The 13,453-nt window shown below is 41.6% G+C and overlaps 2 protein-coding genes across 3 annotated transcripts in view; one reads left to right on the top strand and one right to left on the bottom strand.

The window, feature by feature from the left end:
- stxbp1b (syntaxin binding protein 1b) overlaps positions 1-246 on the bottom strand; it is a gene marked incomplete at both ends in the record, with an annotated part of 29,374 nt that extends 29,128 nt beyond the window's left edge. For both annotated transcript variants that reach the window (XM_080004467.1, XM_080004468.1), the window contains one exon: positions 210-246. In XM_080004467.1, the coding sequence (XP_079860593.1) occupies positions 210-246 (37 nt within the window). The remainder of the gene's footprint in view (positions 1-209) is intronic.
- A 2,255-nt stretch (positions 247-2,501) lies between these two features.
- niban2b (niban apoptosis regulator 2b) overlaps positions 2,502-13,453 on the top strand; it is a 33,238-nt gene continuing 22,286 nt past the window's right edge. Inside the window, exons 1-4 of the mRNA XM_080003603.1 lie at positions 2,502-2,744; positions 11,179-11,309; positions 12,001-12,129; positions 12,252-12,357. Coding sequence (XP_079859729.1) covers positions 2,690-2,744; positions 11,179-11,309; positions 12,001-12,129; positions 12,252-12,357 — 421 coding nt within the window. The 5' untranslated portion in view covers positions 2,502-2,689. The remainder of the gene's footprint in view (positions 2,745-11,178; positions 11,310-12,000; positions 12,130-12,251; positions 12,358-13,453) is intronic.

The raw sequence follows: 13,453 nt of genomic DNA, 5'->3' as shown, positions 1-13,453 counted from the left end.
AGTGAAGTTGCGCTCCAAGCGAGGCGGAGTTATTTCTAATAGTTGTACTGTGTTGTATCCTGGATAGATAAATTATGCTATTCACATTGAATTTTTTTCTCATTAATGGTTTGTAACTAAGGTGCCCAACGGACATCCCTATGCGCCACTGAAACCTGTTACTGGATAGATGGATGAAATATGGATGGATGAAATATTTCAGCGCTTACTGTCGCAAACGACGGCTTTAAGTCCAAGTGGTGCCATTATGAGACCTTCTCCACTTCAACCCTGGTCTTCCTCCTCAGTCCAACTCTGGAAAACACAGGGATCACGCTGGAAAAACACAGGGATGACGCTGGAAAAACACAGGGATCACGCTGGACGCCTGGAAACCTCTGAAGGATTGCCGCGATAGATATAAAGCCTTTCAAAGTAAAAGCCTAGCGTCCACTCTGTTGTGCATGCAAATGTTTTTTTTTTTTTGATTGTTTGTTTTTTGAGTGTGGGAAAAGATGTGACAGCTGAAATTAATTGCAATGCTTTCCCTAAGTAACTGTTTTCAAATACATCTCTAAATCTCTCAGGACCGTTATACAAAAAAAAAAAAACATACACCAGGGTAGACCATTTTAATTTATTTATTGGATTTAATCCATATTTGGGACGAAAAATTCAAAGTGGCCATTCCGATTTGAATCTCAGCAGGCTTATTATTTCCCTGTTCACCTACAATAATTTCATAACCAGCAAACGTCTTTTTAAATCCTTGGAAAAGTAAGTCTTCATCACAATTATCACATACCTCGGATGTTTCTCTTGAGATGCATCGTTAGTGCTTGACACACACTCACACACATACATTTTTTTCAACAATCGTACCGTTATTTAACATATTTACACAAATCATAAAGGAATTGAGTAGTATCTTTATTTCCCTAAAGAGTTTTCTTAGATTTTTATTTTGAAGGCAAAGCGCAGAAGCGCCGTCGCCATCTTTGTAGTTTGCCTGAAACTACAATAATCCCTCACAGGGGATAACGGCAAAGGAGCTGCGCCTGATGCATGGGAGCCACAATACCTAACATTAAATTATTACATCAATAATGAACTGCACCGCTTTATTTTGAAAAATTAATTGAAAACATTGCAGTTCTGATTATTAAATATACAGACATTGTCTCGGATCGATACTGAATTAGCAAATTAGTAAAAATAGTCAGTTTAGATGACGGTGAAGGAATGGCCAGTACCTGAACTAGTATTTCCATTGTTGGAGCTACAGACCTCTATTAAGTTGCTTTAAGTTATGATACAGATGATAATACAGATATTGTATAAATAGTGTGGTACCGTGTAAAAGTGTGGCAATCCAGCCAATCATATTAGCGTCAATGTTTACGTTCACCACGTGACTTTGCCTTTAATTTTTCAGACAACTATGTATTATATGAAAGAAGTGATTTATTTTCTGCTGTCAATCAACACAAAGATCTAGTAATAGGGGTGAGCGATTGATTGAGTATTAAAGACATTAAAGAAACACAAGAAATAGCGATTAAAAGAAAAAAAAAATCAGTAAATGATTGACACTTCATTAAAAGGAAAACAATAAAAAAAAATACATAAATAAATAAATACATAAATAAATAAATTAATGAATACATAGAAATACATTTTTGACAGCAGGAATAAACTCAACACGTATTTTCTCCTACCCCTATGCTATGTACTTATAACCGAATCATTCAAAAATCAATCAATCAATGGAAAATTAAATGAGTACAATTGAATTGTTGAAATGAAAAATAAATAAATCAATAAAATAACTAAAATGAATGAATAAAATAAAATAAAACATTTGGTCAGGCACTTCATTTTGACCGCCAGATGCCAGAAGAGACAAGAATAATATCCGATGAATATTTGAACCGCTGTAGGCGAACTGTTTTTAGTTGTTTTTTTTCTCACCGTTTGAGTGTGTTCTTTATTTAGACAAAAATGTTATCAAACCAGGCTGACGAACTAAGTTGCATCAGTGGTATATTATAGGCTCCTCAATGGGTTAAGGCAGTCTAATTCAGGGGGTTCCCAAACTTGGGTCCGCGGCCCCCCTGGAATCCAATATGTATATATATATATATATATATATATATATATATATATATATATATATATATATATATATATATATATATATATATGATACTAACTTTAGCCTTCCCTTGTCTAATTTATTAATATTAGAACACATACACACACACACACACACACACACACACACACACACACACACACACACACACACACACACACACCCCTACACCACCATGCAATATGTTTCATCTGTCGGTCCTGACAGAAACTCCACCTTCCCACCCAGTGACTCACCAGACGGAGGGAGTGTCTCTCTCTCTCCCTCTCACTTTCCTACTTCCTTACTTGTTTCTCCGCCTCCCTGCCACTCGTCTTATTCCGCCACCGCCACCACCACCACCACCACCCGCCCGTCTTTCCTCCTCCATACCTTCCACCCTAAAGCAATGTGAGACGGGATCAGGTGTGGCTGTGAGCTGTCTGTGGTTTCTCCTGATACACTGTGGGGTTTTGTTTTTGACCGACCCCCCGCCCCCCAACCTCCATCGGAATAAGTCTCTGGGGGAAGAGTGTTTCTTTTTCTTTTTCTATTATTTCTAAAAAGTTCTTCACTATGGGGGATGTGATTTCGAGCCACCTGGATGAAGCCAAGAGGGAGATGATCGCAGGTGAGTGCGGTGACATGTGGGGGGTGGGGAGTTGTTTTTTTCCCCTTACTGTTTGGATTACCTTTTAAACCTAAAGTTAATATCTCATAGTTGGGGTAGTTTGTGAACATCTTCCACTTTTCCAAAGACTTAAAATCCCCCGCAACACAGTATTTCCCCAGATTATTGGTAAAAAAAACCCTTCCTGTCACATTGTCAATGATTTACAGTTTTCAGCAATGGACTACTGTGTTCTTAATGGGAAAAAATGTAAGGGGGGAGAAGTGTGTGTGTGTGTGTGAGGGGGGGGGATCATGCATTTACAGCGTCTTAATTTAGAAAAATAAAATATTAATAAAAAATGCGTTGGCCAGGTCAATTCCGAGCGAAACACACGTATCCGATGTGGAATCCAAGGGGTGTGGGTGCCCCCCCTCTCCATGGAGGCTCTTCTCCTTCTCTGCAGACCTTGGAAGAGATACACACACACACACACACACACTCTGCAGCCTGCAGACTCCTTCACCATCATGTGTTTTTAAAGTGTCATCTAATCTTATCTCAGTACCTATTGATTATTCATTTTATAATGCAAACCTTTCCCTTCAACAACATGGACAAATGCAATCCGGTCGTTGTTACATGTTCTTTCTGTATTGCATGAGTCATGTATGAAGATATGTATGTTCTGCCGTCGACCCTGTAGACTTGTGAGGAATAGGGGCGAAGCGACAGATCAAATAATCGATCGACGGGAAGTTAAATGCCTAAAAGTGGATTTCAGCAATCGAACAATCAATTGTTGTTATTATTATTATTATTTTTATAATTACTTATTATTATTATTATTTTTGGCAACCTGACATGAGGATGTGAATGCCTGTCTTGTGCTGAGTAAACATTTAGACGGCATGTGATGACTATGACTATTCACTTTGTATGATTTGGGGACCCAAATCCAAACCAGACCCAAATCTGGGGACCCTCCTTCAATGGGATTTCCAGGGCGGGTTGAGGGGGCTATTCATTCACAATAGTTTAACTATTCATTAAAAGTTAAACTCCGCCATTAGTTGGCACCACTAGACAATGTGGAATTTGGAGACCAACTATAGTGCAGACAGGTGTGGAAGTTTGGACAATGTGACGATACATTTCTGAGGCTGGCTCCAGAGGGAGCAGTCAGGGTAGAGCAACAAGCTGGCTCTGTGTGGTCAGAGCAGGGCGGGGGCCACACACACTCATTCACACACACATACATACGCCCACCCCACCCAGTCCTGACCAAACAGGGGTAGCAGCAGCACATCCAATGTTGGGAACCCCACATCAGACATGTTGGCAACACACAAACTACCTTTTATACCGGTTTATTTTCCGGTTAAGACAAGTCTTTAGTGCCGTTCACGTCTCATATGTACTCGGAGGGGAGCCATGAGAGGCCTACCGCTCCCAACTCCTGAGTCCTGACCGTCTCTAGACGGCGACTAGAGTCAAAATATGAGTCGAGGAACAAGACTATCAAAATTGAATGTTTTTGTTAAGGCAAGACCATGGTGAAGGGCTGGAGTGGGGTGGGGAGGTGGGCTGGCGGTTAATGTCATTCTTGTGTGGGCACTTTTTTTTTTTTTTTTTTTTTTTTTAAGCAGGAGCCTAGTTTCCTTCCGCGCTATCGGGAGTCGGCCCCTTCCCCAGTTGAAAGAGGTTGACAATCCAGTTTGGTTCCCTTGTACAAACCGCAATACGGTAGTGATAGAGGCAACCGCAGAGGTGTCATTGGAGGGAAGGATAGATAGACTCAGTATTGTACTACCTCCCTCCCCATATAATTAACCTGAAATGAAACCTGGATAATTAACCTGAAAGGCAGCGAGACTGGCTGCACCAAGCAGCGCAACACGTATAAGCTAAACTGCACAGTACAGTACATCTGTTTGACATTTTCATCTAGCTCATATGCAGCCTTTATTCCAGATACTTGTACGGAAGTCAAAAGACAAGGAATCATTATTGTATTTTATTTTTTGCAGAATCCTGGATTTTCTGCCTAGAATTAACACAAAAATGTATTTCTACCTGCTGTTGCATGCATATTGGTCTCGGGTGGTTGGAGAGTCATCTTAAACTGGGGAAGTTGGTATAGTAAACACACTGCTGAATTGTTTTACTCCACATGTGAAGAATGTTACCCCCACCCCCCATCCATCCTCTCCCGACTTTCACTTTCACACAATGCAAAGGACGGTTTCACCCCCACCCCCATCCGTTTCCTAATTACTGGGCATATTTCACAGTTTACTATTTTCATTTTTTTTCCAATACCCGTCCCATTGGAGGCAGTCCCTTCACTAGATTATCACTCTCCAAACATATGCGTCAGTTGCCCCAGTTCCATGGAATATTTTGCATGCTTTTAAAGGGCTTAATACAAAGGGAAGTGGGGGGGTTGTCTAAAGTTTGAGCAAACACAATCCACAGGGCTTGTAAAACACATGAACCCCCCCCAAATAAGGGGTACAGTTTCTTTAATGGTGTTTGCAACACACAGCTTGTTAGCTGTACAGAGTTTTAAAAGTACACATGGGCAACCACAGTCCATGTTGGACCTGGTTGCCCTTGGATCTATACATGTGACATACTGTATACATGTCCTTATAATAATTTCAGTGATTGTATCTAATTTGTGTGTAGCAATTTGATGTTGAGTGAACAGTGTTCTGCACAGCTGTGGTTTGTGGAACGCAATTTTCCGTTAAACTCTGTGAAAGGGGATGAAGATTCATGCAGTCAAGCCAGCCTTGTCAAGAAAGTAAATCTTGTGTTGCTAGGCGTGGCATTTGATGCTCATTAACTCTAATCAGTGGCCCATAGAAAATGGGGTGTTAACACCTGCGTCCTGCTTGGCGTGGCTTACAGTTCAGCTCAAGCACAGTGTGTACTTCAACTCCTAGAAGCATGATGACAAGCTGCCTCATCTTACCTTAATGCCAAGGCATTGGTTGTGTGGCCACTTCTCTGTACGGTGGATTTATACAGGCGTCCAGGTTTTCTGTGCTCTTTTCTTCTTTTCTTTGACCTGGTCAGAGCTCAGTTCCAAGAACTGTGTCGGCCTTGGAGTGCATTGGGAGAGAGGGTTTCAACAGGTCTGCAGGCCGACACCTCACAAAAAAAGAAAATGGTTCTTAGCTGGTTCTCGAAAAGGCAGACTAGCATACTGTAGCTTCCTTTTGGTTATTCAAGTTACTTATATGCTTCTTTTGAAGTATTAAAAGTTTCTTAATTCTTATTTGGTGTCTCCTTCATTGGCGGGTGTCAATTATTTTTAAAAGAAACCGGTCTCCCATTCAATGAAATTGTTCTTTATTGTTCTTTAGGGAACCTTAGTCCGAAAGGTTATTTGTAGAATCCAAATCTGTTCTAAGCCATAATGCTCACGAACCAGTTTTGGTTACAGTTTGGGTCATTGGGGGGTTATAGTTTAGGGTTAGGGTTATCGGGTTAGGTGTGTATGTGGCCATTTGCTGATGAACTATCAGAATATGTGAGATTGTCAGACCTGATGTGGAATGAGTGGGGTGGTCTGTATCCAGGATAGCAGTATTCACAAGTGAGTTTTTTCTTTTCATTGTGCTGGGGGGAAACTCGGTTCTACCAGCCCCCTACACACACCCCAACCCCCGTTTCCATGTAAGGCCAGTTTCTGTCCAGGTTGCTTAACTTGGTTTCATAGTACAGTGGGGTAATGGCATCAGCTTTTCGCAAATTGGCAGGTGTCTTCAATTATAGCCATGTGGTTTCAAGGGCAGGGAAATATTAAAAACCCCATGCAGAACCAGTTGGAAACCATACCTCTCATACACACAAACAAACAAATGCTCATAATGGTATTAAGACAGCGGACGAAAAATCCAGATAGCAGAAGTGCCAGCAGTAGCTGATAGCAGGGCTGTCTCTGACTGTAGCCGATGGTATTTGCGTTTACTTGAATCATGGGACTGTAGGCTTGTAATGCATTACATGTCTGCTAGTAATGTGGCAAGGCCCTTTTCTACATAAACAATGGCAAATTGAAAGTACTGCAGAATACTGTATACATTCTTTTCATATACCTTCTTGATCTGTCTTTTGGCAACTAATATCACATTTAGAAACATACAGTACATTGAAGCTTGATTGACTTAAAAGTGCAGAAAAAATCTGCTTTGCGGATAGCATACACAACCCAGAAAGCAGTTATGTGCCTGTAAAATGTTACCATGAGAACATCCAGTCACAACCAAAACTCGCTCCAACCTTTTTATTAGATTTACTTTAGGCAGTGTCTGTCTCTCTTTTATCGGTCAGTGGATAGATGACCTTACCTTCACACCGTGGAGAGAACTTCACACATATCTGAACATGGCCTTTCTCAGATATTACATCCCAGTGTTGTTCAGCAAGAAATGCCTAAAATAGTTATCACACATATTCAGACTTTGTTGGTGAGGGCAATTGTTGAAGTCAATTGTTGAAGTCGGTTGTTGAAGTCTGCTCAAATGTTCATTTAAAAAAACAAGAATGAGCATGTTATCTTTAAGTCGAAGGCCTGCTGTTTCCCTTTTATTTGCTTCAAATGAATGGGATCTTTGAACCGCCTGGCAACCTGCGAGGCAGTCCATTTCTCATATGATTATACCAAGTGGTGACTCCACAGCAAGTTTGTCAACTGTTGTCCCATTTCAAAGCAATGGCTGCCCCCAGCAGCTAATGTGTAAAGAGTCTCTCTAAGCTGATTTTTGGAGACAAAAAGTTAGGTCTGCGACTTAACTTCTGCCAAGCCTTTGGCTGTTTGAGAAACGTTCAGCGGGCTGTATACACACCGTTTTTCACCAGTCTGAAGTTGGATGATGCCTGTGCCACCCCAGACAATGGCCTCTCCATGTAGAGTCAGTCATGTCCGACCTCCTGCTGTGACTCAGCTGGGTATCGCACTCGCAGAGTGACTCATTGTCATGTGGCTGTGGCTCTTAAATAAATCAATTTGGGTGGACTAAATTGAAGAAAGTCCTACAGGCCATATCAATAAGTCAGGAGCATAGAAGGTGAAATGTCTGCTCCTTTTTTGTCTTTTTTCAAATGGAAAATCTTTCACTAACCCTGAGATTGGGCTTTTTTCCTTCTAACTTTTTAGTATTTGGCACCCCCCCCCCCTCCCCATAACCCCTTTCCCGAAGCTAATGGTCACATTCCACAGAGACTTCCTCTCCAAGCAGCCAGCTGGCCAGAAAACATGTTTCCCTTTGCTTTACTCTACAACCACATGTCTGTCCAGGGGCAATCTACGAACTGACCAGATTTAACCTTGGCCAAGAGACATGTTAAAAATGGACAGCAGTCCAAGTGGCTAGAGGTAGATAATAGAAGTTATGGGGGTGTGATTATGACGAAGAACAAAATGGTATGGTACAGGCGATCTGTTATTTCTGTTTCCTTGTTGATGTCATGATGTCCCAATAGTCTTCGTGCCTGCGGGGGGGGGGGGGGGGGGGGATATTGAGGGATCTAGATCTAGGTATCTCGAGTATGTGGGAGAAAGATTTGAGCAACACAACTCTGTCTGTGTTTTGTGGAGGAGTAGCAAACAGTTAGGCTTTGTAAAATGTTTCCATGGAAAGGCGTTAATCATCACTCCTGAAACGGTGATCTCACCTCTGTGTCCTCTCAGTCCTCAGGGTTGTCCTTCCAGTATTTAAACAATGCACTTTGCCTCTCGGTGCTCTATCTGTAAGTTTGGAATTTTACATTAGCCCATGTTAGTCAGGCTTTTGTCTTGCATCAATTTCACCGTTATGTATGATCCCGTTTCTTAACAATGTATTCCAATGTGATTTCACAGACATGGTGGTTAGCATAAGTTAGCCTGAATAAAACAACACAAAAAACATAACTTTCGGTCCCCTCAAGTGCCGCCAAATCAGTCTTATTTGGATAAGCCTTGGGGCGTAGGGAACAACAGTGAACATTGTAGTGACCCATGTGGTTCTAGCCACCAAAGGTCGCCAAGCAGCGTCTGAGACACTACCCCTCCGGTCGTTTAGCATGTTGTAATTCTTTGAGTTATGTTCACCTGGTATGTCATGACAATCTCAATGATTTTGACTTCTTCTTTTGTCTCCCCCGACACAGTTCGGTCCTCTCTGATCGCTGATCCCCAACAACCTGTTCGTGGTCCAAACGCACACTGTCCTCAAGACATGATAGCTTACCCAGTTAGTAGCCTCCTTAACACAATTTGCGTTAATTTGGCGGGGGGGGGGGGGGGGTAAATCAGAGCCGTTTTGTTATTCTCCTGTTTCGGTCCAAAACATAACATTTTCTAACCACAAAGCGGAGCAGATGGGATCAAACGGATCATCTCTCCCTTGCCTCCCTGCTCGCAGTTTGAAATTACAAACGCCCTCTTTAGACATATTTCCCACTGAGCCAAATGAGGAGAGCCATATTTCACCCATTAAATAATTGTTGTTGGTTTATAGTGGCACCCGCACCCTCATTTCTTACAAACCCCTGATCATTCTGTAGCCTAATGCTATAAGATACCCTGATTTGTAGTCAGGCGATATAGCCAAATTACCACGTACTTTGGTATAAGCAAGGTAGAATGGTATTTGGATTTCTTTAAACAAATTACACACTAATATTTTCTTCTTTGTAATACAAAGGACCCTTGTAATGCTTTATGCAATGTTTCCTGCCCCAGAGCGGTGTAGGTTTAGGAAAACTGATCATCTCTGTATTAATTTTGGAGAGGTACCGTACCAGACGAGAAATTGTTTGGTTGCATTTTTATTTGATCTCGGTTTGTCTAGTTCAAACAAATAAGCGCTGTACAGTAATGGAGTCAACAGTGGAGGGCTTTCACTTCCACCAAGTTCACAGGGGTTTACTTTGTGTTTGATGATGTGTAAGGTTAACTGGAGCTCTGGCAAACAGCGGTGACGTGACCACGCTGATAAGGGCCTTGGAAAAAGGGCGTGAAATGCCTTTGATTTTTGTCAAGGTTGTGTTTGATCAACGGCTTGGAAACGTTTTCTTCACAAACATTACTCTTGTCGTGGGGGGGTTGCACAGGGAGAGGTTGGCCGCATAACTTTGTGACCGAATAATGACTCGAAGGAGTGCTTGTTGACGACTGGTTTCCAACTCAATATAGAGGCTCTAGTTTAAAGTCCCTGTAAAGGCGATTCCGAGATTTGTTTCTATTCTAAACACACAATACATGTTAGAAAGTAATTGCTTCAAAAATGTAATAAGACTGTGAACTATATAGCACTGAATTGTGGGATTAGACCGCTAAACTGTTTTTAGGGTCCTGATTTATTTATTTATCATTTTTTCGGGCGGGCCTTAATCAGGGCCGCATGACACAACGCGTTCCTACCCGCTATGGCCCCTCCCCTAACACTATATGAGAGTAGAGCGCATTAGCGTCAGTGGTTGGCCTGCTCAATTGCGGTGAGTTACTACAGCCTACACTAGTTTGCTTTCTACAGTAGCTGTGGCGCCTTCGTCCTCCAAATGCATCTTCTATTGATACCAGAATGTACACGACAGCTCGGTCTCCTTATTTACATTTCCGTTCTGTTCTGAGCATGGTGGCTTCCCTAGCTCTGTGTGCCCCCGGACAATGGGGCGCTGTCCCGGCCTCCCCTCTGAGTGGGGCTCTGAGTAGGAGCACAAGGAGCCAGGACAGAGTCAGGCCGGACAGCAGGGCTGGGAGTGCGATAAACAGCTGGTATTGGTTTTGTGATTTTGGATTTGCATATGTACAGTATGTATTGGTTTAGTGGTGTTTGACACTTGAGGCTAGGCCTCTCACGCGATTGGGCGTGGTTTCAGCTTCTTCAGCAGACACGCCCCCAGCATCTCAGAGCCAAGGGAACTGCCTTTTTTTTCCTAATTTTGAAACCAAATTTTATATACTTGGCGATTTTTTTTAGTCATTCAAATTTGGTTGGGTGGTTAAAAAAAACATTTTTCTTTGGTGTCAGAAACTCATAACACATTTATTTTTGCTTTACAGGGACTTTGAGCTGTACAGTTCAGTTCATATAGTGATTCACTAAACATAAGCACATTATTAAAGAGTCTACAAAGACGCAGAAATAAGCAATCCTCTGCAATATATACAGAGTAAGCAGTTCCTGCAAATAGCAAATTCTCACTGCAGGCTCTCACTGTACTTTTTACTGCACTGTTTTATTCATTAGCTTTTTAAGCCAACATGGGCTTGGGCTGGTATCTCAGTTTTCTTCTATTTTTTGTTCTTCTGTCTTCTTCTCTGATGAAAATTTCTCATGAATGGAAATACACAACATTGTGTGTAAATACACGTTTAAATACATTTTACATATTTCTTCTTCATAATTTGTCATAATTAGTTTTAATTTTGTTGTTGTTGTTTTTGCTCTTGCAGCGCGGACTGGAGAGGTGATGGGAGAGTTTGGCCGCCTGTATGAGAAACAGTACGGCGTGGCGCTCTTCAACAAAGTGCGCTTTGACATTGAGGGTGGAGGCGGCCCTCAGCCCCAGCTGCTGCACCGCAAGGTATGGGAACGCCCCCTAAGAAGAAAAAAAACTTTCCTCCTTTCCACTGCTGTCTGTCCCTCCGCTCCTTTAGCCATTCTGATCAGGGCAGTGGACATGTGCAAATGGAACTCGGAAACTTTGAATCTTAACTTCTAAAAACGGAATCTTTTAAAAAAAACAAAAAACGTTCTTTCTAATTCCTAGATCTGGATGGCTGGCACGAATCTGTATCAGAATGTTTAACCCCATACCTGTCATGCAGTAATATATATTTCTAAGGGAATTAAGGGAATAGAGATTAAATAGTTCCAGGCACAGTTCCCGGCTGATTGTATAATAATTCAATGAATCCATCCACGGAAATTGCAGTATAGCAGCAGCTCATATCCAATAAATAGGCAGAAATAAGAAAGTAATAAGATAAAAATAGAAAAGAAATTGACCTGAAATTAACAAGAAAAATCGGAAATAACAATAACAAGAAAGTCTTTTATAAAATAAAATTTGTGGCATTTTACATATAAACCTAAAAACATAACCAAAAACAATAAACACTGTATAGACAATTCAGATTCGACATAAATAGGAAGAGGTGTGTGTGTGTGTGTGTGTGTGTGTGTGTGTATGTGTGTATGTGTGTATTTGTGTATGTATGTGTGTGTGTGTGTGTGTGTGTGTGTGTGTGTGTGTGTGTGTGTGTCTGTCTCAGGTTCCTCTAGAGAACAGGTCCATCTTCTCTGGAGCGCTGTTCCAGTACCTCGAGGAGAACAAGAAGTGGAGGAACCGCTTTCTCTTCGTCCCCGACTCATACAACATCAACTACTATGACAGCAAAGCGGTGAGGAAGTCCTCCAGTGGTCAAAATTGGGTTTTTTTATTTTTTTATATTATTATTATTATTATTATTGCTGGTGTTTTGATTTGTTCTGCTCACATCCACCGCTCTGCTCTGGCCTCCAGTCCCATGACAGAGGGCTCCACCCCAAGGGGACCATCAACTGCGCCGGTTACAAAGTGCTGACCTCCATAGAACAATACATGGAGCTGATAAGCAACAGCCTGCCAGGTGAGGGAAGGGAGCGGTAAGCAGAGATGGGAGATGAGAAATGGTCAGGGGGGCAGGATGTCAATAGATCTATCTGTCAATCTAGAGATGTAAATATTATTTCGCGTATTCAAGATTCAAACAGTGAATTGCCGTATAGTACAATGCTAAGAACTAAAGTTTGTGAAGCCTTTAATATAATTAGTCTGGTAAAACTTCCTTGAAAATTCTCGAGTTTGTGTTCTGAGAAATTGTGTTTTAATTAGTGATGGAAGGTGCGAGTCTCTCAGTAATAAGAGTCGTTTAATTTTCCGACTCTTGTTTCATTTGATTCAGTCGGTGCAAGGACTTCCTGTGAATGATGAACGAGAGTTGGAAGAGTCGGTTGGCTCTGAGTAGTGAATGGAATTCTCACAACAATAATTTAATTCTGATTTATTTGGTGGAATGTGTAAGTGTAAATCGGCCATATTGAATGTGAATGATGCCTTAATGAATTTAATCCTGAATAATTATTTTCAGTTTGAGAGCTGAATATTTTACTAATTTGCCCACTCTTTTGCCAGAATGACTCCCGACTCCGGAATTGCTTAAAATATTTTTTCGTTACGGCAGAATCATTTGCGAGTCTTGCATTACTGGTCTCAATCTCCAGATGCTACGATGTTACCAAAACACAACAAACAAAGAATGGGATTGGGGCTTTTCGAGCTGAAATTGAAGGCGGCAGATGAAAAGGGTCAGGTGAAGATAGTACAGCAGCATGGGAGAGTCTTAGCAGGGAGGAGAGGAGGAATAGAGAGGCCCTCTTCAGGGCTGCCGCTCTCCCTAAATGTCATGTCACGTTTAATCCTTTAAACAGAGAGTGCGGACTCGTTTCAAAACGCACTGCCAGGGGCAAGCTTAAAGAATCCCGCTTTGAAGCCAGTGTCGATTTTAGTTCGTAAAGTATAATCTATGCACTGCTGTTTCTCTTTGTTGGTTACGGCATGGGGCATTTTCTCAGCTGAAAGGATAGGTTCGCTACTTTTCACCTCTGGCCTTATTAAATTGTTGGTTCCCATCATTTAGAACGCTTCATAGCACAACCTCGCTTAATCGCTTCACTATTGAGAAA

Source organism: Zeus faber (assembly GCF_960531495.2).
Source record: "Zeus faber genome assembly, chromosome: 7".
NCBI lineage: Eukaryota > Metazoa > Chordata > Actinopteri > Zeiformes > Zeidae > Zeus > Zeus faber.
The sequence above is the reverse complement of the archived record's forward strand: the minus strand, read 5'-3'. Positions and strand labels throughout refer to the sequence as shown.